Source organism: Hippocampus bargibanti, linkage group LG01, assembly GCF_051943395.1.
Source record: "Hippocampus bargibanti isolate YZ-2025 linkage group LG01, ASM5194339v1, whole genome shotgun sequence".
Taxonomy (NCBI): Eukaryota; Metazoa; Chordata; class Actinopteri; order Syngnathiformes; family Syngnathidae; genus Hippocampus; species Hippocampus bargibanti.
Window position 1 is genome coordinate 4,654,807 of NC_142734.1, and position 24,056 is coordinate 4,678,862.

Below are 24,056 nucleotides of genomic sequence, written 5' to 3' on the forward strand. Positions count from 1 at the left end.
GCTTGATGGAATGGCGTTGGTGGTCGAAGGCCAAAGGGAATTGCTGTTTGGAAAGAGGCATATATATACACAGCCACACGAATGCGTGTGTCTGTGTGTGAGATGGGGGGTGGGGGTAGGTTACAATACAGTAATCCTAAATTATGAAATTATGTCAGTCCTCATAATGAGGGCTGCGGAGCACATGCATCCTCTTGACGGCGTACTTGAAACCATTCATTGGAAAGCAGGCCGACCGGCAGCTGCTGAATGGGGGGGGGGGGGTGTAGACGTGGATGCTATGCCTGTTCGCATAATAGCCGGCAGTTGAAGGCGTGGTGCGTGTGGCTCTGTAACGAGGCGCGTTCAGTATTAGCAGCAACAGCAACACACGGAGGGATGAGCATGCACAGCGGCTGCGGGGCGACTCCCTTCTACGGCGAGCGCAACCGGCGAGAAGGCTGATCGGCAGCAACCGGCATGCGGGCGAAGCTCTACCTTGTCGACTCTTAAGGACACATAAACGTTAAGGTAAGGAGATACAAAACGAGATCGTGGAGCTGATACACGCCGCTTCTGTCCCGCGCTTCGAAGAGACAAAAAGTAGAACCGGTGAAGGGACGGGGGTTTGGGTTTGCCGCCTCCACCGGAGACACGCGTGTTGCTCGCAGTGGGAAAAAGAAAGAAATCGTTCGTTTGGCGTATGCGTTTTGAGACAGGAGAACAGGTGGAAACCACCCATAGACTTTTACACAAATGCATTGTTCTCCCAATGGCCCTGAGGTGGGCCAGTCCCCACACTGCGATCCTGATGGAGGCGGATAAAGCACATATAGGCCAGCATTTTGGATGTTGGAGGAATAATTATTGCTCAACTGAGCCAGCTTGCGATATAATGCAGTCAAATTGCCAGTGTGATTTGGCGAATCTAAAAAAAAAGATAGATGAATCATCATTTTGGCAGGTGTTCACTTTCTACTGGTTAGTTAATTACTGAACACTTTGTTTCGGATGCTTAACTCATTCACTGCCAGACGTGCAAAAATGTGTCCACTCCAGTGCCAGGGTTTTTGTCATTGTCACTCGAATTCCAGGCCCCTCAGAATATTGAGTTTTAGGACGACATAAACATTCAATGCAGCATAAGAAACCGTAGACTCTCTTCTTTCATTAGAAAAAAAGAGTTAATTACTAAATTATATTGGTCTGGTGTTATAGAAGCTTGAAATGAGGGTGGCTGTCCAAAATACAATACAATACACTACAATACAATACAATACAATACAATACAATACAATACAATAAATATTGGTTTATATCACGCTTTAACAACAGGTGAAGTTCGAACAAAGCACTAACATGGGAAAAAAGCGAAATGTTTCCCCCTTGTGGAAGGGAAAAAACATTGCCAGAGACCATGGCCAGTGCTTTATCAGCACCCAAACAAGAAAAAAAAAACAAAACCCCAAAAAATTCGGGAATGGTGCTCTACGTCATAGTTTAAATTCCCGAATAAATTCGTGAATGGCAGTGAATGAGTTAATTCATACTTCAAAACATGAAATTGATCAATGATTATAAAAATGACAATACATGGACGCAAGTCCTGTATTAATGTGATGATTGCAGTTTTATTTGCAAGTTAAAAGTACAGTACAACAATACATATTGATATATATAGCACATCAAGTGCTTAACATGGACAACTATCATATGCAGGAAATAAAGTAGTGGCAAAGATAGTAGAAAGCAAAGCCAAGATCAAGTCGGAATCATGCTGAGTCGAATGTCAAAGAGTACAAGTTAGTTTTGAGGCAGGTTTTAAAGATGAGCAGCGAGGGGGCTTGCCGAATGTTCAGTGGCATGTCATTCCAAAAGTGCAAGTTGCACATTGTTTCCTCAGAGGAAAAGCGCCGTCTGCATGTATTTAAAGGATCATAAACAGGAAGTCTTGCTTTGATTGTTGTGTCCCATGGACACACATGTCCAACTTTGCCGCGCTTCCTATTTGTTGCAGCGGATGTCCTGCATCATTTGTCAAAATCATGAACATTTGGGGGCATTTCTCACAAGAATTCACAAATAATGAGTAGAAATTGAAATTTTGCTTCATTGGATCTCACCTTTCATTGCATATCTTTGTTGGTCACTGTATAAGGCCTCATTGTATATAGCAAACCTCTTTTTCAGAGTCATAGTGCCTTGAAATGTTTTTAAAATGCCGATAAGAATAAAACGGGTGCATGTGAACTGAAGCTGAAAGGACAACTGACACCATTTTTTGGTTTTCTAACTGACATCAGAAAAACGTTTTATAGCATCTAAAATACCCAGAACACTCAGGCTGATATTATTAGTCAAATGCAAAAGACAGATAAAAATGACTTAAAGTGTCCCAAAACTGCCACAAAATGCACTCGGAAATGACGAGATTCAGAAAGTCCCGCCTCATTGTTCGTGACATCACGGCAGGATACTCCTCCACAAAATGCCTTGCCCCAAAATCAAAACAATGGCTTCAGCGAGTTCAGATTCGGAGAAGATGCTTTCTTGTTACTCATCCAGTTATGAATATGATTCAAATAGTTCTGAAGAGGAAAGCATCAATTTGAGCCGTCTGGACTCCAATGTCGCGTCCCAGAAAATGCATAAAATGGCGCGCAAGCTCCATTGGAAATGGGCTGATTTGTCTGCTGGGAATTTGTGTCAACTTAACACCTTCTTTATGGTGTTACCGCAATTGGTAGTCTTGGTGCGACACACAACAATTCACCATTGCGTTATTTATGTAGTTTTCCTTCTAATTTCGCAATCAACACGGTGTTTTCGGTTGAAAAAAAAGTGCCCAAAATGCATTGTGTGTCGCTTTGTCGGTCAGGGGCGTTACTAATGTGACATCACTTCAGGAATCGTCATCAACTTAAAAACAAGACTTCCTGAATATTCAGCGCAAGTCTTAAAACGTAAAATACAGCTATATCCGGTGGAATCTTTATAAAATGCGCCCAGTAGAAGTCATTTGAAGTGATTTTACAAATTATGGACGCAACTTGTCCGGAGGTGTCGGTTGTCCTTTAAGCCGACCTCTTACTGTATGTTTGGAAGGTATAGTGTGATAGTAGCCTTTAGGAAAATGATTTCTTGCGAAAGACCACATGCGGTGGAAACAATGATTAACATTTGATGCAAGGTCTCCTGATAATCAATACCAAAAAGGATAACTTCCAAGGAAGGGGTTTTTGCATCGTTTTCCTGATATAATTTCAACGAGGCTAAAGGCTCTACAGCAGGGGTGTCAAAGTCATTTTTTGCCGCGGGCCACATTGTAGTTATGGTTTCCTCTCGAGGGCCGTTATGAAATTGGGGAACCCATTAGAATGTTTAAATCCCTTCAAATATTACATTTAGAGCACACATCAAATTAATGACTAAGTCGTTTTCAAATCTGAAGTCAAGAATAATGACTTTATTGTGGTTGACATCCAAAAATATGAAATTTTGGCTCAGATTTTAGCAATCATCATGGAATTTAACAAGTTTGATTGGCTTTCGCGGGCCGAAAATAATGACGTGGCGGGCCGGATTTGGCCCGCGGGCCTTGACTTTGACACCTGTGCTCTACAGAAAGCCCCTGCAGTATTTTGAAAGGGCCTCTGTCATTGTTGCTGCCAAGGACTGTCATTCTGCAAGTAATTGTCACGTTTCGGAATGAATTGTGTATTTTCATACTAAGACGCACTTTAATGAGTGAATTTTCCCCAAATATCATATATAAATATGTAAAAATGTCCAAAAATAAGGCCAATCACATTATAAGGGGCTACAGTAGAGGCTGGGGTTACACACTACTTATTCTACGGGGGGGGAATGAAGTCGGTGGCTGCTAACACAGTAGTTGTGAGACGTGTTGTGGCTCAATATCACTTCACTTATAAGTCGCACCTGTGTATAAGGCGCACGGTCATCCAAGGCTTTTGTGTGCTTCTTATACACTGGAAAATACGGTATATTCTTCACGTAAATATGTGTGTGTACTTCTGTAAGTGCATTTAAATTCAAGTGGGTGTTGGCTCAAGGGAATTATGAAGCCAATGGGTCTTTGTGTTTAAATATTTAGATGCCTTGTAAAGTGAACAAGCAGTACAACATTAACTTGAGGGTACATATGACATCAGTTTATATTTACTTTGAAATACTGGATCATTTAGTCACATGGTAAATTTGTCAAATAAATGTCAACTTAGTGTCTGTTTCAGTGAGCCAGTTTTGCTCACGAGGAGCAGATTGGAACGTTCCAGACTTTTGTAGTGCAAATACAATGAGGATACAGTTGAATATTCTTCCGTCCCCGAGGACGTCCTTTTCAGGTCAGGAAGAAGTTACATCGTATGATGACATCACCAGCATGAATCACACTGCTGTGACTCGGCTCCCAATTAATGCATCAAAGATCCACATTTTTAGAGTTTCAAATGACATCATCTTGAGACTCATGTCACTTTCCTGGACCTCACCAGGTTGCAACATGAGGGATATTTAGCTATTGACTGATGATAATATGTAGGGATGTGACAGAATTTTTCAATAATAATTCATCACACATGTTCTAATAACATTAAAGTGCATATAAATAGCTTTCAAATTATGTTTATATTATTGTTCTATGACAAATATTAAGGGAATAATGGAATTTTTAATTTTCGAAATATAAGGGGATTGCCTGTAATTGCACAGTTAAAAAATGAAAATCTGTGACCGAGTTCTTTATTACAGTTATCATATTTTACAGCCATCATAACTTTCTTTTTTTTGCCAGATATATTAATGTGTAAGGTACCATTGGAAAGCTTTTGAAATTCTAAACAAGAACAGTCAACACAAGAAAAGATTCTAAATATAAATTAGCAAATACTATCAACGATCTAATGCAGGCAGATTTTCATCAGAAATAAAAAATGGTTGTCACTGAGTACTAGGAAAGAAAATTGCGAGGTCTAGAAATATATATGCCAGTGTGTCTTTTTGATTGAAACTTGGCAGTTATGGATAAAAATATATATTCTACCACTTCTATGAGTTATAAAAATACTACTTACCCACCTTTATAAACTGTAGTGTTAGCAAAAAGAGTGTAAACTTCAGTTACGGTGGAATATAGGTCACCGTATCGTACCTATAATATGAGCCAATTGGAGATCTCTGATCAGGGCGATGGCGAAATTTCGTCACAGGTACGGACGCTTCCCGACTTACAACCATTCAGTTACGAACAACAGTACAGACAAACATTTTGCGGGTGTGTCGAAAAATGTTCGGACAGAGTTGCTGTAAATTAAATTTTGTATTTCGCACCTCTTCCCCCGAGCTCGATTGCGAATGGCTACGTACTGTGTTTACGCACACGCACGCACACCGACGCATTGGAGATTTCAAGGGCTGGATGTTTAAGTGACAGACACCAAGGCTGACCAATCAGCACCCTGCTATATGAGTTCAGGCCCCGAGCCGCCGAGCTCGCTTATGATTGGCGACGTCGAGTATGTAGGCGGGGAAGAAATCCCCTTTCCCCTTTGACACCCATTGGAGGAGGCGCTGAGCTCTCTTACGATTGGCTGTCTAGAGTGTGTGGGCGGGGAGGAAATCCCTTTTACCAGTTGAGGCTCCGAGGAGGCGAATGGCGATACACATCAAAATGTTGTGGCACGTGCACGTAATTCGGTAATTACGTGCCAGCAGCTTCAATAATGGCTTACTGAAGACCCAAGGATAAATGTTATCGTACTACAGCAGGTGTGAATTTATTTTACGACTGTTAGAGCGTCTGTGTTTTATACTTCCCCGTTCAGTGTTTGACCTAAACATACATTCCATACAAAATATAGCACAGAAGCAATTTACGAACAAATTCACCTTACGAACGACCGCTCGGAACGCATCTCTTTCGTAAGGTGGGGAGCGTCTGTATTCATTACCTGGGTCGACAAGTGTGTCAGGTGTCCAAGGGTTGTTACATGAGCCACCAAGCTGTATTTGCATGCTGGATTACGGCTGCCTCGAGCAACATTCACATGCATTTTGCGCTTGTTGTCTTTAGTGTCACAGGTGAGCTGGAGTTTATTCTAACTGACTGGATGAGAGGCATGGTGCACCCTAGACTGGATGGATATCATTCGTGCTCTTGTTATTTTTTTTCATGCCGTTTATATAATTTGTTCTCCAATTGGGTGACTACAAGAAAACAAAAATTGTTTGGTGTAACACCAGCTGTCATCAATAATGCATGAAAGTGGAAGGCGAGATGAGACAGCCGGCTGTCTGGACAGGTCTGAATTGTGACAGGTTATTTTTTTTTCTGCTTGAAGACACAACACAGAAAGGGTACGTTTTGCATGTTTCAAAAGAACTAAAAAAAAAGAAAAACATTGACTATTATTTCTTAAAATGAATGTTTAAGTGCTGTCTACTAGAGGCCTTGCAGGCTCTTTAAATTTTAACTCATTCACTATCAGACGTGCAAAAATGTGTCCACTCCAGTGCCAGGGTGTTTGTCATTGTCACTTGAATTCCAGGATCCACAGAATATTGAATTTTAGGACTACATAAACATTCAATGCTGCATTAGAAACCTTAAGCTCTCTTCTTTCATCAGCAAAACAGAGTTAATTCCTAAGCTATATGAGTCTGCAGTTATATGAGCTTGAAATGAGGGCGGCTGTCCAAAATACAATGCAATACATGCATATTGGTTTATATAGTGCTTAACAACAGCTGAAGCTGGAACAAAGCGCTAACATGGAAACAAGGGAAATGCTGCCCCGTTGTGGGAAACAAAAAACATTGCCAAAGGCCATGGCCAGCTGTTTGTCGGCACCCGCACTGAGAATGGCGCTCTGTCATATTTTAAATTTACGAATACATTCGTGAATGGTAGTCAATGAGTTAATAAACCATGTGAAAGAAATGCAGGTACAATCTTTTTTTTTCATTAATCGACCACACTGGTTTTAATTTAGACTGCCAAGTGAGAATTTTACAGATGACATTCTTCTGAAACGATAATGAAATCAGACCTTTGAAGAGCAATCGAATTAGCCAAAAGCATTGTAAGAAGTCTGGCCTGTGTGAGCAATTAAAAAGAAGCAACCTAATATCTTGAAAGACATCATATTTCCATTTCTGCCTGAAACATATCCACTTATACTGTGAGGCAGTCAACACTAAATTGAGGAACGGTGGGCAGCAATCTGACCCGCCTTTGCCTCATTAAGTCGGTTGCCAAATGCAAGTAGTGAAGTGACCGCTAAGCTGTCCCAAAGCTAGAAGCCTGCATGTGCAGTGCTTTTTTTCCGAGTCCCGCAAGAAGAGAGCAATAAAAGGATGAGTCAGGAATGCATCCGCTCCTGCGCCCTCCTTGGGGAGCGTTACCAGGTAGTCGTTTGCTTCTCTATGATAGTACTGGACAAGAGGTAATCAGCCTCATTCTGTCAAATAACGGAACTGCCAGATCTACACACTTTTTTTTTCAAAGATTATATGGATGTTGGCGTTGTAAATGTATCATCTGAACGGAGAATGTTCATGGACTGACAGCACCTTGCCGTTTATTGCAACGTAGCAATTGAAAGAAAATTATCCCAATGGAGCAAACGTCATTTACTTCCAGTCTTTTCTGTTTCGCGGATCTGCAGTTTAGCCATATTGGGAAAAGTGGGTTCCTGCACAGGTTGGAAATGTGTGCAAATAGATTTTTTTTCGATTAAAAGCTAAAAAAAAAATGCTTGAAACCAAATGTGAAGTAACCTAAATCCTTCTACGGATTACTATGGCAAGAAATCTTTGGAACAATGCTTTCACTGTTGCTCACAACGTTAATATTTCTTTAAGAAGGATCACTGCATTTGGTGCTCAACTGTGACATGCAATATTTTAGTCTCATTCGTGTCTTTTTTTAAATTTATGATGTCAACATATACTCGCCATCCAATTTCGTTTTTTTATTAAAAACGATGTCCACAGAATGTGAAGCTGTAAAGCACACTTCAATTTCCTCATTTGTGTCCCTGTAGATGACCGAGGGCCGACTGTGTCAAGTGCATTTGCTGGATGACAGGAAGTTGGAGCTGCTGGTTCAGGTGTGAATGACGCAGAGATGGTCAATATTTGTATAATAACTGAGAAGCCTCACTATGCAACCTGAGGGACGCGGCTCCAGGTCAACGATGCGTGGAGAATTCCACACGCGACTGCGCACAAACCATCAGCGCACTTCATATCAACTGTATTTCACTATAGTTGTGGCCTTTCAAAAATAATTAAAACGCATAGAAAGCATTGCACCAGCACAGCGCTGAATGATTAGTGGACAACATAATCATTCACAGAGGCTGCTGCACTTTTAGTTTAGCTTTGCAGGTTTGTCACACCAATCTGGGAATGAGGCACACAGACTTCAGTTATGGAAGCTGACGCTGAATCAAAACAAATAAACAAAGCAACAAACATAGATAAATACATACATATGATAATAATAATACATTTAATTTCTAAGCGCCTTACTGAACTCTCAAGGACACTTTACAGTCACTGGATTTTTTGTGCGGCTACAAATGTACATATGTATGTATGAGTTTGCACCTATGTATTTGCACGTACATATGTACGTACATATGTATGTGCGTATGTATGTATACATATGTACATACATACATACATACTGTACATACATACTGTACATAAATACTGTACATACATACTGTACATACATAGCGTACATACATACTGTACAGGACTGTACACACTGTACATACGTACATATTGTACATATGTACATACGTACATAAATATATAAATACAGTAAAGTCTCGTTATATCGATATCGGATATATCGATAGTCCCGGTTATATCGATACTATTTCTATGCACGCACGGAAAAAATTACATGCAAACAGGGTCGGATATATCGATAGTCCCGGTTATATCGATATTTTTTCGGACTCCCTTGAATATCGATATAACGAGACTTTACTGTACATACATAATACATAATGTACATAGAGTACTTGCTTACATACATACATACATGTATACATACATACATACATTCATACATACATACATAATACATAATGTACATAGAGTACTTGCTTACATACATACATACATACATACATGCATGCATGCATGCATGCATACGTACGTACATACATACATACATACATACATACATACATACATACATACATACATACATACATACATACATACATACATACATACATACATACATACATACATACGTACATACATACATACATACTGTAGGTAAATAAATAACTAAATCTCCTTCCACAGCCAAAGCTTCTGTCTTATGAACTCGTCGACCTCGTCTCGTCCCATTTCAACCTCAAAGAGAAGGAATTCTTTGGACTCGCGTTTTACAGTGACAAGTATGTAAACAGTATTTGAAGTGCTATAAATATTTATTGCTGGTGATTTAAAACAAACAAAAAAACAACACACTTGCTTGTTTTTCTAGTGGTCAGCGTAAGTGGCTGCAGATGGACCGGAGAGTTCTTGATCATGACTTTTCCAAGAGGCAGGGCTCCATTGTCCTCAATTTCCTGGTCAGGTAACAAGAAAAACCTTCACATGAAGGGCTAAAACTCTCCAACAGGGTGCAGCGCTGCATGGAGAACAAAATAAAGAGGATACAAAGTAAACACAGTGAAGTAGTGTTCTCGGTTTATGACCAAATGTAATTGTAACTATGGAAAAATGTATTTCCTAAACGACTTAAAACACCAACTGTTCTTCAGCACACCCTAAAATGACTTCTTCCTTTTTCTGCCCCTTCTTGCTGACCAAAATACAAAATAATATGACCGTATACAACTACATTCTCGACCAATCATCGTAGCAGCTAACACTATCAAATAAATGCTTGTGAACATTATAGTAGCTACCTGCTACTCTATTATAGTTGACAGTGTGATATTCACATTAAATTTGCATTTAAATAAAATTTTACTTTACTATAAAGGACTTACCGTATTTTCCAGTAAATAAGGCGCACTTGCGTATAAGGCGCGCCCCCCATTGAATGGTGTATTTTCAAACTTTTTTTCATATATAAGGTGCACTTTCAATGAATGAAAAATGTTTTCCAAATATAATATATAAATATTAAAGGTTTTCCAAATATAAGGCACACTACATAATAAGGCGCTACAGTAGAGGTTGAGGTTACGCACTACTTTTTTCTCACAGGGGGAAATGGAGTCAGTGGCTGCAAGACCTCAATATTACTTTACATATAAGGCACACCCGCATATAAGGCGCGGGGTAATCTTTTGAAGAAAATGAAGGCTTTTGAGTCTGCCTTATACACAGGAAAATACGGTTTTCAGAAATTCTTTGGATGCAGTCCTTTGGGTGTCTAAGACTCAGTAGCAAAGCTGCGACAAATGTAGCAAAATATACACACCAACAAATAAAATCGTTTAAAAAAGTATTGATGATGGCTGAGCACAGATGAATCTATAGAATGTTTTCATACTTTGCATGCCGTATATTACAGTAAAGTCTCGTTATATCGATATTGGATATATCGATAGTCCCGGTTATATCGATACTATTTCTATGCACGCACGGAGAAAATTACATGCAAACAGGGTCGGATATATCGATAGTCCCGGTTATATCGATATTTTTTCGGACTCCCTTGAATATCGATATAACGAGACTTTACTGTATATAAAAAAACAACTATAGGGGTGAATAAGCTAAAATAAAAATGTCTTTTTAAAAAAAATCTCCCACCTACAGTACAGCTAAGCTCCGCTTTATGTATCTTGAAAGAAAATTCAATGAGTGTGCTTGTGCATTCACCTTTCATAGATTTTATGTGGAAAACATAACACAGCTGAAGGACATCATCACAGTGGAGTTATTCTTCCTCAATGCAAAATCTGCTGTCTACAACGTAAGTCATTTGTCTGTGTGTGTGTGTGTGTGTGTGTGTGTGTGTTTGGTTTTTTTCCCCCCTTGTTCAAGGCAATAAAAATAAAGACCTGGGTGAATTCTCCCGATGAGTCATTTACCTATGAACTCTGGTAGCACCTTTTCTCAACATCTCACTCGCCGAGATGAAATGTGTCGAAGAAAGAAGACAGAAATTATTTATTCTGAGAACAGGCTGATATTGAGGTCGATCCAGAAATGTTTGAATGTGGATCAACCTGTGCAATCTGTTCATCTAAAATCCTTCTTTGTCTCATAGGGGATTATTGAAGTTGAGAGTGACAATGTCTTTAAATTGGCAGCGAATGCTTTACAGGTTAGTGCCTTCACTGCCCTTAAAAAAACATCAACCCAAAATATGTTAGATACTTTAACGTGAAGCTAAAGGCTAATGGGATGTTCTTTTTCTATTTATTTATTTAAACCAGGAGTCTAAAGGAGACTACACAAGGTAAGATCTTTTTATTATCAGATGGGTGTGAAGTATTTACTGGCAGTAGGACAAGGTAACAGATCTGTTGGTGAAAACGTTCAATAGGTCACTTGTTTCTCAACAATGTTGACATTAACAATCAATAGCAATGTAATGCGAGGCTTACCATAGTGCGTTGATCAGCTCACACCTGTCTACTAATGAATCTCATGGTGATAACAGACCCAAAGGGGAGACCTGACATGTCAAGAAAGAGCAGCAATCAGCTTCAAATCTACCAAATAAATATATGCAGTGTCGGGCCGTGCATATCACCCTTGGGCCTTCAGTAATGCTATGTTTGAATCAAACCAAGCTGCTACTTTAAATAAAAAGTGTGGTGTGATTTACTAGAGGGCCCCGTTAGTCAGGAAATAACTTGTGGAGAAAGAAATACTGTCATTAAACTGTTTTTACCATGAACGTGATGATTCATGATCTAGGCTCTGGTGTTGCTCTTTCGCACCGCAGAGAAGATTGAACAACAGGATAGGGAAGCATTTCCGACATTTGTTCCGACCTAATGATGCCCGTTTTTCTTGAAAAGTCCGTTTTGAAAATGGCTTTAAGAGTAAATGTGCAACCAAATCCATTTAACTCCTCCTTCAGCTATTGTGGGTTGACCAAACCGCAAATAAATCAACACAGCAATGTATTTTCTTATGCAGCTAGCTACCGATACTGTGTGCTAGCTCTGGCCAGTATGCTCTTGTCACTTAGCGGCTGGTGATGCTATGATTGACTGGTGACTATCCAATTCTTGTTTGCGAAAACTCTGACGTTAATTAGGCCTGCGAGCAGCCCTGGGTAACGTCACCAATTCGAAATCTGATTGGTTAAAGCACCAGACATCAAAGCAACATAGTCATTGAAAGCACATTTAATGCTCCAAGGCCCACTGAACTGATTGTGAAGGCATCTCGGTTGAAAATGATGGCTGAAATGGGATTGGTTGAATGTTTAAACACGAAAATACACATCTGGAAGCAGCACAACAGGGGAAAAGCAATGAAAGGAAGCTGAAAGATATTTTGGAATTATTTAATAAGAATTCATGGACAAAATATAATGAATCAGTCTGTGATTCAGATATTTTTAGGCCAGCAAGGAAGGCCTTACAGGCCCTGACGGCCTACCACTGAATATATGGAATTGAATACAGTCGCATAATTTGCTGAGATCCATAACTGTCATACTGAAAGGTCTTGTTGAATAATGTAAAAAAATAAATCACGCTTTAAGGTAATACCGAAAAATATTAAGCATCAAGAACAATTCTATTTTTAGGATGCCTTAGATGTGTTTTGTACTGCATGAATGTTGGATGTATAAGACCATACAAAGATGAATGAGTGTTTGCTTTCTTCTACCTGAAATTTGGAAGACCAAAATGTTGTGGTAATGATTTAGTAATGCTGAGAAGAAACATAAAATCATTTGACTTTTACTTCCCTAGCGATGAAGCCACCCGAGCTGACTTAAAGAAACTACCTACTCTTCCCACTAAAGTCCTCAAGGAGCATCCATCTCTTGCATACTGGTACGCCTAAAGGCCAGTCTGAGTTGTAATTTGCAGCACACCTTTGAATATATTTACGATTCACATTGAAAACAATTTTGCTCATTTTTTTTTAATGCTAATGCAGTGAGGATCGAGTAATCGACTATCATAAACAGCTCAGAGGAGTCTCCAGAGGGAAGGCGATTGTACAGTAAGTGTTGAAGTTAAAATGAAAAATTGATTTGATGAAACACGTTTGACATTAATTAACGTTGAGATGGCTTCAAGGCATTCATCTCTCTCTTCCACCGAGGCTGCCTTTTCACTTTGTCATGCTGGAATCCCTTTTCTCCATCAACTGGTAGAAATCAATCAATATGTTCAGTCGAGTGAATCACGCAGACACACCAGCAGATCAAATGCTGTAGAATTCCTCCTCGCCGCAGCCCATGTGGATGTTATCAAGCACCTTGTGGTTTTAATAACACTCTTCACTGTAGGTATCTGACGCTTGTGGAATCCTTGCCCACATATGGTGTCCACTATTATGAAGTGAAGGTAGGCTTTCCGCTTATCTTTTTTACTCTGGGAAAAGCACAGATGTTCACCCTATTCACCCCCTATTCAGGATAAACAAGGTATACCATGGTGGCTTGGGATCAGCTATAAAGGCATTGGCCAGTATGATCTACAAGACAAACTGAAGCCCAGAAAGGTAAATAAATATCATCCTCCTGTTGGCAGAGTCTTTGCTGATTCAAATGAATTCCGTGGCAGGACCTTTTCATTTCTAAAAATCATTAATGTATCGTATTTCCCGGTGTATAAGGCGCATTGGAGTATAAAGCGTACCCCCAATGAATGAAAAAAGTTTTTCAAATCTTCTTATCCTTTCGGCTTTTCCCTTCAGGGGCCGCTACAGCGAATCAGTGTCCTCCATCTTCAGAGGTTTGATTGGCATGTTTGTTTTGGCCAAGTTTTTACGTCGGATGCCCTTGCTGACACAACCCTCTGTGTTTCCGGGCTTGGGACCGGCACAATAAGACACTGGCTTGTGTCCCCTTGTGGCTACAGAACAATAAATTCTATGAATTTAATAAAGATGAAGATGCGCGATAAAAGCAAAATGGCCATTGGTCCAGCAACATTCAAATAAAGTAAAACTCATCAAATGGTCAGTAATTTGATGACAATGCTCTGATCTTACCATGAATTGGGCATCTCTTCACCTCCATTTCCAGATAGCTCCCAAATTAAAGTCAATAATCATATAATGGACATAAGTCGCTGTTCATTTGGCGCATTTTCACAATTTGCTTCAATGCTTTCAAAACATGGGATTTTTTTTCTGTAGGTTGCTGAATTAGCTAGCCAGCTGTATAGCAATTCAATAATTAATTAGCTCGCTAGCTAGCGAGCTAACTACCTAGCTAATATCCAGGATCCAATCAATTGGTTAGTTAGCTAAGATCCAACCTATTGCTATTGGTTAGCTATCTAGGTAGCTAACCAATAGATTTTTAATTAGATAGCTAGCTAGCTAGCTAGCTAGCTCTCAAATTAAAGACAATAATTGTTGGTGTGGATGAAGAAATTACATTCAAACTATTTTGTTGTGACTGGCACCGACAGGACTGGGATGGAAGAGCACATCAAGACATTTGTATTGAATCCTCAGCTTTGGCAAAGGCCTTGTTCTCGCTCGAATGGTGCCTTTTCTAGATATGAATTTCTTCGGGATTTGGAAATGTCTCCAAATATATGAAAATATAATTTTCTAAATATAAGGCACACCACATTATCAAAATACTACAGTAGAGGCTGGGGTTACGTACGACTTCTACTGGGGGAAATGGAGTCAGTGCCTGCTGACAGTAGTTGCGAGACCTGTTATGGCTCAATATTACTTCAGACATAAGGTACGCCTGTGTATAAGGCGCAGGATCCTCTTTTGAAGAAAGTTAAGGCTTTTAGGTGTGCCTTATACACCAGAAAATATGGTAGTTCCTTTAGTGGCACATGTCAGCCATTTTAGATTACCAAGTGATAGAGAGACCCATGTGAATGATGCAGAATCAGACCTTTGGCATGTGCGCTAAATGCCAAAAATATATTCTGGTGTCTTGCACAGAATGATGTTTGACAGCTGGATTGTGCGAGTGTCTACTGGTGGGGAGGTATGGTGAAAGGAAGGGCGGGAGCTGCTTATGTCAGAATGACAAGAGGGATGGCTTTGGGCGTTAACATGCATGACAATACCTGAGAAGGCAAGTCATGAGCTGACATGAGTTAGTACAAGTTGGTGTTGAGAGTGAAGCCGTAGAGGACTTCTCAACGACCAAATAGGATCTGAAATTGAAGAACATTTACCGTGGTAAGAAGTCAACTTAAATTATTTTTTTTCATGTATTGAATATTTGATACTTGTAAATAAAGCTCTGAGAACTTCTACATGATTATATCATAGATTATTTGTTATCACCCCCTCATGGTGTTCACCTATGAATCATTAAAAAAATGGACATTTGTTTGTCATTCACCACCGGACTAGACATGCAAGTTGTCACAAATGAGCCGATGAGCCATGGAACATGTAGTGATGAGTCTGATTTCGCAATGTGGGAGTTTTGTACCATCTGAACTGCTGAAATGTTGCGGTGCTGGTTAACCAGACTCTTAATGACGCTTGATTGGTCACAGAATGAATGACGTTTATTTACTTTCTGCGCTTTGTCTACTGTGACCAACAGCTTTATCAGTGGAAGCAACTGGAAAATTTGTACTTCAGGGAGAAAAAATTTGCAGTTGAGGTTAATGATCCTCACAGGTGAGATTTTTGGTTTGTATTTTTTTTTTATTCACATTTTTTGGCATCTCTTCAATTTTTGAGATTTATTTGAAATATATTTGATATTTGAAATCTGAAATAAGACTCACAGTTCATGACTGATCCTAATGCTTCAGGAGAGCAGTAACCAAGCGCACCTTTGGACAAACCGGCCTCCTCATCCATACTTGGTATGCGAGCCACTCTTTGATTAAAACTATTTGGGTCATGGCTATTAGTCAACATCAATTCTACTTGGACAGAAAGCAGAGCAAAGTGAGTGTGAGAGTTACAGTGCATTTCAGAGTAAAAAGAGATCTCTGCAAAAAAAAAAATTGGATTCCTTCTTTCCGTTAGGCTAAACTCGGAGTCTCCAAAAGCTTGGAGGAAATCGCCATGGATCTCAACGAGCATGCAGGGGCAAAGACAAACAAACTTGGAGAGTCAGTCCTGAAAAATAACTTGATTACAGCCAGCAATGGGAGCCTGGTATCGACAGGTTGGTTGTACTTGTGGCGCTTGTAAAGCAACCTACAGTAAATGTAAAGAATGCAGAATATTTAAAGGAGAAGTCAACTCAAAATGTCCTCACAGCAATATGTTTTATGTGCCTGCACTCCTTTCAAAGCAGTATTCTGCTTAATATTGCATTCGTGGAATTTAAATTAATCAGCAAAATCCACCCGTTGTTAACCATTGCAGGAGGCGGCCATTTTTGCCAGTTACGCTCATCTGAAAAGGACCTCACAGTTTCTCAGTGCTCCTGTAATAAGCAATCATGCCTCACCTGTTTTCGGAAGCCCAGCCATTATTGGCTGTTCCCTGAGACCTGAGCAAATGCGATGTCATTTTCAGTTGATAGCAAGAGGCAAAATGGCTGCACTCTGAAATTAGATTAGATTAGTTTTTTATAGTCTCACACTGGAGACATTAACATTTCACGGCAGCAAAATGATGAAAAAGAGGAAAGGAAAAGGAGTAGAAAAATAAAATACAGGAGCTGCTGTCAAGGCATCCACTCTCGCGGCGTCATCTTGAAGTAAAAAGAACAAAATAAATAATAAGAATAAAAATGTGAAAATGTTGCCCATCGCAGACGCAAAAAAAGCACAATCGCCCCAAAGCTGTCCAGCGATGACAGTCAAATGGCACCGACATTCCTACCAATAAAAAACGGTGCTGGCGCACCCACCCAGCAGAGTCTCCTCCTCGTCCTGAAATGTAGAAAAACGGGTGGATTATAGATGTCAACGTTTATTTTATTTATCAGAATGGTCTATTTAATCAACTGGACATGTGTGACTTTAAAGAAAATGTTTGCGTTGACTTCCCCTTTCTGTGTACTGTATCAATCAACATTTTTTTTGGAGTAAAATAACTATGCAATGACTCAAATTGACATTTTACAGGTTCTGCAGACTCTGAAATGAGTGAGGAGCAGAAGAAAGAGAAACTTTCTGAACTGAGAAAGAAAGAGCAGGATATTCAAGATATATTGGCCAAAAAGACAAAGGAATTAAAGAAGATTTGTCTCCGGGAAGCGGTGAGATATTCTGTGTACTTGCCCTTGTTTCGCTGCCTGTCAACCTTTTTGCCCTCTAAAGGATTATTCTTACTACTATCCATCCATTTTCCCAATGCTCATATATTCCACAATATTTTCCAGCAGTAAGATAAGAAAACTGTAATTGGTCTCACAATTCCCAAAGTTCTGAAATGAAGTAGAACAAAATACAGGAGCTGCTGATAAGGCATATTTTTAAAAGAAAATAAATAATCAAGGTCACAGAAATACTTTTTATTGTCTGCGGCAGGCATTTCAGCAGTGTTCTATACCGCTCGGTTTATTCTGGTTCCATTGATTTGTACACTACGTATGGCTTTGGAATACTGAAAACATTAATACATAATGCCACATCAAAATAGCATTTATTTCACATTTGGTCATTGTCAGGTGTCACATTTTGAATGAATGGCCTTTGCTTCGTGTTTTCCGTCTCCAGATTTCACCTTCCCCCAAAACCTTTAATTAAATTGGTGTGTGTGATGGATTATTTCTGCTACAGCGTCCATTTAAAGGACAACCAACGCCTTCGGACAAATTGTGTCCATAATTTGTAAAATCACTTCAAATGACTTCCACTGAGCGTATTTTAATAAGATTCCACCGCATATAGCTATATTTTACGTTTTAAGACTCACGCTGAATATTCAGGAAGCCTTGTTTTTGAGTTGGTGACGATGCCTACTGTGACGTCACGGTAGGTATCGTCACTGACCGGGAAAGCGACACACAATGCCTTTTGGGTACTTTGTTTTGTCTGAAAACTTCGTGTTGATCCGTGTTGATGGCGAAATTAGAAGGAAAACTCATAAATAACGCGCTGGTGAATCGCTGTGTGTTGCACCAAGACTACTATTTGATACTCGCTGACACAAAGTCCCAGCAGACAAATCAGCCCATTTCCAACGGAACTTGGGCGCCATCTTGTGCATTTTCTGGGCGCTACATTGGAGTCCAGACGCCTCAAAATGAGACGGAAGTACTTCTTTAATCGATTGCAAACATGTATGCTTTCCTCTTCAGAACTATTTGAATCATATTCATAACTGGATGAGTAACAAGAAAGCATCTTCTCCAAATCTGAACTCTGTGAGCCCATTGTTTTGTTTCTTGAGCAAGACAAGATGACCTGGGGTGACGTCACAAACTGGGGGCGGGACTTTCTGAAAAGTTTTGAGCTGATTTGTGGCAGTTTTTGCACAGTCATCTTATTGGTGTTTTGCATTTCACTAAAAATATCAACCTGCGTGTTTTAGGTATTTTAGATGCTATAAAACTTTTTTTCTGATGTCAGTTAGTTGTCCTTTAAAGTGTTGGTTGTTCTCAGGAGCTTACTGGAAAGCTGCCAAAGGAATACCCCTTGTCTTCAGACGAACGACCGCCACAGGTTAGACGGCGAGTTGGCACGGCTTTCAAGTTGGATGACCTTTTCCCTTACAATGCGGTATGTTTTGCACTTGTTTCATCATACGCATTCAATCGTTGCCTTTGGCCAAGATGACATGGCTTTTAATTAGCACTTTAACTTGAATTTCACTTCATACTTTGTGGTCACTTGGTTGAAATGACAATCCCAAACTGTTATCGGCTTAAACTTTTCTCAACGATTAAAATAGTTACATTTTTAACTGAAGAGATAAACCAAAACATGTGTGCTTCAATTTAAAGAATTTGCATTGCGATGGATTGGATTCGGCTTTATTAGTCTCGCAGTGGAGAAATTTACATCTCACAGCAGCAAAGTTATGAAAGAGGAAAGGAAGAAGTAGAAAAAAAATACAGGAGCTGCTGTAAAGGCAGCCACACTTGTGGCGCCATCTTAAAGTCAAACAACAACAACAAAAACAAAATCACAAATAATGTGACACAGAGTGTCATTCAACCTTAAGCAATTTTTGCACTCTTTTTGTTGTATGAAGCAGCGCTGACGCTATTTTCTGCTCATCACGGGCTCCTCAAGCCATGCATCCATCCAGCCGCACACTGTCCAACAGCACCGACCTTTTCACTGAACAAAGGGAGCCGGTAAAAATCGCCCCAAAGCTGTCCAACGATGACAGTCAAATGGCACTGACATTCCTCCCACATCAAAAACAGTGCTGGGATATTCGTGCTGCCGAAAAGGCGCAATCGCTCAGCACTGTCACCTCCTTGATGAATGACGTGGCCAAAAATGCTGAAAAACAATCGGTATCCCTTCCACATGATGCACAACAACACAGTGACAAAAGAAAACACAAAAACAACAAAAAAAGCAAGGCTCATGAGAGCACTTGCTGACGGCTGCCTACTCGGTCGCCATCTTGGAATTTTTTGGTCAATTGAAAGTCTTACCCTGATAAGAAAGCATTGTCTGCCACAAATACCACAGAGTCGGCAAAAATAAAAAATAAAGTTGTTTTCTTCCCACTGAAACCCCAACCAAACGCATGCAGAAACATGTGAGGGCTGTGCGCTGAAAATAAAGCAATGAATGTATTTCTAACATCTTTTGCTAATGGCACTGCAGGATCCTTTCCTGAGAAACCTAGAGAGCAGATTTGCCCTCCAGAAGAAAATTGTGGAGGCAGCAAAAAAGCTAGCGAATGAGCCAGAACTGTGTAAGACGGTTAAGAAGAAGAGGAGGAGAAACTGTTTGGATGCTATGCACAAGCTTCAGCAGATTGAGAATGAAATGAACCATTATCGAATCAAGAAGGGCAAAAGACCCACCCAGCGAGCCTCAGTAATCATTGCAGGTTTGGAGCGAGAGTAACTCAGGAACTGTCACCGCGTTCATAATTCTGCTGTATTCACAATCTGCATTCTCTGTGTCCAGATGAACTCGTGCGATCAGAATGCAGCTCCTTGTCAAGCCTCCCCTTGGAGGACGGTGAGTTTAGCGACAAGTCGTTGCAAAGGATCCCGTATTAAGATCTTCTCGGATCTTGATTTCGCACTGTCCTATTTTTGTATTCAGATGACTCGGACAGCGCTAGCCAGCGCCCGCGATCACAGTCTGTGCAAGACTCGCCTCAGTTCAGTCCATTACGATCCCTGGGGGCAGAATACGATGTGGAGAAGCAAACATCTCTAAGCGGAAATAACCATGGCAAAGGGTGAGGCTTAATCTGACCTGCTGAAGACACATTTTCCACATGTATTGCTCTGTCGTGTCCGAGGCCTTCTTCTGTTGCACACACCATTCCTGCCTTTCTTTTTAATCATCACGCTCAATATCACAACCCTTTAGATTAGCTTTTGAAGGCCAGGAAGCTTCCCTCTACTACCACAATCCAAGAGAGACCTCCTCCAACCACAGTATCCCTTATAAAACCCTCCCCAGACCTCCCAGAGACCCCCGCAGCATGCCCCCCACACCGGCTATGACCCGCAATGCCTACAGCAGCAGCCAGCTCAGGTTTGGTCATGGTTCCCCAACACTGTTACCGTTCACTCCCTCTCCACAAGAAGTGGTCATTCAAACGCTTGGTGAAAGTTCCAATAATTGCAGATGAGTCATTACTGTAATGCGACATCTGTGTCCCCTTTCCAGGTGCGAGGGCTCTCCTCATGGCTTCAGGGCTCGAAGTGGAAGTTTGGAGTCCCAGCCCCGGTTGAGAAAGGAGACTGACCCAGAGAAGCCAGTTTTCACCTTGTCACCAGCTCATCGCAGCAACAGCACAGAGGTCTTGGAGGATTGCTCTTCCTACACCAGTCAGTCCAGTCTGGATTTCTGCGGGCCTACCAGCTCCCACTACAGTACATTAGATTCCCGATCCTCCACCATGCATCGTCTGCACCGCAACGTGGAGGTGTACGGAAATACAGGGAGCATGCCCAACCTGGTTCAACATCATTCTGGTTGTAGTTACGCCTGTGAGACCTCAGCACACTATCCACCCAGTGCCTACTACGTCTCCGGCTGCCCGTGTCCGGATAGTGAGCCTTACGCTAACGGTGCCTACGTGTATGAGAATGACGTAGAAGGCCATTACAACGTCAACCCTTCCTATCAAATGAACGGCTATCACGGACATGACAGGTTCAGGAATTACGGTTCTGACCGAGCAGACGGCCTTTCCCAGAATCCCTATGCGACGGTGAGGCCGCCGCGTAGTAGGGAGGGACCCAGAAATGAACTTTTGGCTAAGAACATGCAGAAGGCTATGGTGGCAGAACATTTAAGAGGATGGTACCATCGGAACCGTGGTCCCAGACAAGAAGAGAGGACAGGGTACGACTTTGACTGCGGTTCTCAACTCAGCCTCGGTTACCAGACCATGCCAGCGGCCTTCAGCCACTCAAGTAGAACGGCGTCTTTTTCATCCGGTGAGTAGTTTATAAGTCAATGAAGACTGTGCCCATGAAAAGACAGGCATTTTTAAAATGGTTTCTCCATGTATTGCCATCACTTGTCCTTAAATCATCATTGCGTCCTGAGATTTGCGAATTTAGAAGCAACCATATGCGCCATTGTGAGAGTAACCTCGCTGGAGTCAAAATGTGCTTTTATAAGGAACTGAAAGCAGACCTACACGGGTGGACGATGTAAAATTGGCCACGGGAGTCACAGGTTTTTTTTTAAACACAATATTTCAAATATTTCATGTCTATACCGCGGCCAAAGATGCTGATTAACTCATTCACAGCAAGACGTGCAAAAATGTGTTCACTCCAGTGTCATTGTCACTCAAATTGCAGGATCGACAGAATATTGAGTTTTAGGACTACATAAACATTTAATGCAGTGGAAGAAACCTTAGACTCTATTCTTTCATCAAACAAAAAGAGTTACCATATTTATTCGAGTATAACGTGCAAAATTATCTACCTAAAAAAGAACTCAAAGTTCGGGTGCGCGTTATAAACGAGGCCTCGGAAGAAATTCTCATATATATTTCATCTTTTATCCCTTCCAGGAGGGGGCAGCATTTCCGTGGCTATTCTCCGTAGCCGTGCTCTGTTCCAGTTTCAGCTGTTATTCAGTTTCGATTCTCGAAGACCCGGATAACGCGCATTCCTTTTCTTTTTATTGTTGTTTACCATTTCTTTAGTAATGCTTCTTTTCCTTTCCTCGCCTCGCCCACACTGAAACATGAGTTAAGCATTGCTGTTTTGCACAATTACCAATATCCAAAGTTTCGATTCAGTGAAACAAATTTTATACAGATTTTTTTAATTGAAAATTAGGGGTGCCCATTATACACGTGTGCGCGTTATACTCAAATAAATACGGTAATTCCTAAATTATATGTGTAGTTATATGAGCTTGAAATGAGGGTGGCTGTCCAAAATACAATGCAATACATACATTATGGTTTATATAGCGCTTTAAACACAGCCGAAGATGGAACAAAACTTGGAAGAAAGGAAAATGCTGCCCCCTTGTGTAAAGAAAAAACATTGTCAGCACTTTATCAGCACCCCCCCCCCCCCGCAAGAAAAAACAAAACCCGAACAAATTCAGGAATAGCGCTCATGTCATATTTTCAAATCCCGAATAAATTTGGGAATCGCAGCAAATGAGTTCAAACTAAAAAAATAAATACATACATAAAGTAATAATAATAAACATGGAATATAATAACTGGATTTTTTTTTAACCATAGCTCGGTAGGAATGCAAAGTACCAAGCAATTGAAGCAAACTACCAATTAAGAGTGCACTTGGTTTGGTCTCACTTGCAGTGTCTTCAGTGGAGAGTGCAGGGAACTGGCGCAACCAGCTGGCAGTCGGTCTGACTGACTACGACACACCGAACACACCTCATTACTCTCAACACGCAGTTCCTTTGTCGCCATATAATCGCAGCCCCTCACACAACAGGTGAGTTGTCTTTTGACAACTTTTGACTTGATTGAGGGAGAAAAGTTTTATCAGGAAAAAAAAAGAGCACAAATAGGAAAGCAGTGGATTTTCAAAGAAATGATAAAGGACAACCGACACCTTTGGACAAGTTGCGTCCATAATTTGTAAAATCACTTCAAATGACTTCTACTGAGCGTATTTTACAAAGATTTCACTGCATATAGCTATATTTTACGTTTTAAGACTCGTGCTGAATATTCAGGAAGTCTTGTTTTCGAGTTGATGACGATGCCTGACGTGACGTCACGTCGGGAACGCCCCTGACCGAGAAAGCGACACACAATGCATTTTGGGTAGTTTGTTTGGTCTGAAAACATCGTGTTGATGGCGAAATTGGAAGGAAAAATACATAAATAATGCGATGGTGAATCGTTGTGTGTCGCACCAAGACTACTAATTGCGGTAACACCATATAGAAGTGGACACAAATTCCCAACAGACCATCAGATAAGCCCATTTCCAACGGAGCTTGTGCGCCATCTTGTGCGCCATCTTGTGCATTTTCTGGGACGCTACATTGGAGTCCAGATGATTCGAATTGATACGGAAGGACTTCTTTAATCGATTGCAAACATTTATGCTTTCCTCTTCAGAACTATTTGAATCATATTCATAACTAGATAAGTAACAAGAAAGCATCTTCTCCGAATCTGAACTCTCTGAAGCCATTGTTTTGTGTCTGGAGTATCCTGGCGTGATGTCACAAACAAGGGGGCGGGACCTTCTGAAACTCACCATTTCCGAGGTCATTTTGAAGCAGTTTTGGGACACGTTAAGTTATTTTTATTGGTGTTTTGCATTTGACTAAAGATATCAGCCCGCGTGTTTTGGGTATTTTAGATGC

At 40.6% G+C, this 24,056-nt stretch overlaps 1 protein-coding gene across 6 annotated transcripts in view; it reads left to right on the forward strand.

The window, feature by feature from the left end:
- Positions 1–318: 318 nt before the first annotated feature.
- frmd4bb (FERM domain containing 4Bb) overlaps positions 319–24,056 on the forward strand; it is a 26,880-nt gene continuing 3,142 nt past the window's right edge. For 4 of the 6 annotated variants that reach the window (XR_016114330.1, XM_088991273.1, XM_088991275.1 and 1 more), the window contains exons 1-21: positions 7,323–7,407; positions 8,046–8,111; positions 9,331–9,425; positions 9,515–9,607; positions 10,876–10,960; positions 11,258–11,314; positions 11,427–11,449; positions 12,927–13,010; positions 13,117–13,182; positions 13,472–13,529; positions 13,600–13,686; positions 15,722–15,798; positions 15,936–16,074; positions 16,156–16,297; positions 17,208–17,341; positions 18,690–18,806; positions 19,872–20,100; positions 20,181–20,234; positions 20,322–20,460; positions 20,898–21,673; positions 23,032–23,170. Coding sequence is in view for 3 of the 6 variants with exons in the window: in XM_088991273.1 (XP_088847399.1) it covers positions 7,357–7,407; positions 8,046–8,111; positions 9,331–9,425; positions 9,515–9,607; positions 10,876–10,960; positions 11,258–11,314; positions 11,427–11,449; positions 12,927–13,010; positions 13,117–13,182; positions 13,472–13,529; positions 13,600–13,686; positions 15,722–15,798; positions 15,936–16,074; positions 16,156–16,297; positions 17,208–17,341; positions 18,690–18,806; positions 19,872–20,100; positions 20,181–20,234; positions 20,322–20,460; positions 20,898–21,673; positions 23,032–23,170 (2,711 nt within the window). In the remaining 3 variants the exon portion in view is untranslated. Of the gene's footprint in view, positions 511–5,717; positions 5,770–7,322; positions 7,408–8,045; positions 8,112–9,330; positions 9,426–9,514; positions 9,608–10,875; positions 10,961–11,257; positions 11,315–11,426; positions 11,450–12,926; positions 13,011–13,116; positions 13,183–13,471; positions 13,530–13,599; positions 13,687–15,721; positions 15,799–15,935; positions 16,075–16,155; positions 16,298–17,207; positions 17,342–18,689; positions 18,807–19,871; positions 20,101–20,180; positions 20,235–20,321; positions 20,461–20,897; positions 21,674–23,031; positions 23,171–24,056 lie in introns of those variants that run through there. The other 2 variants (XR_016114343.1, XR_016114349.1) reach the window with 2 other exon arrangements.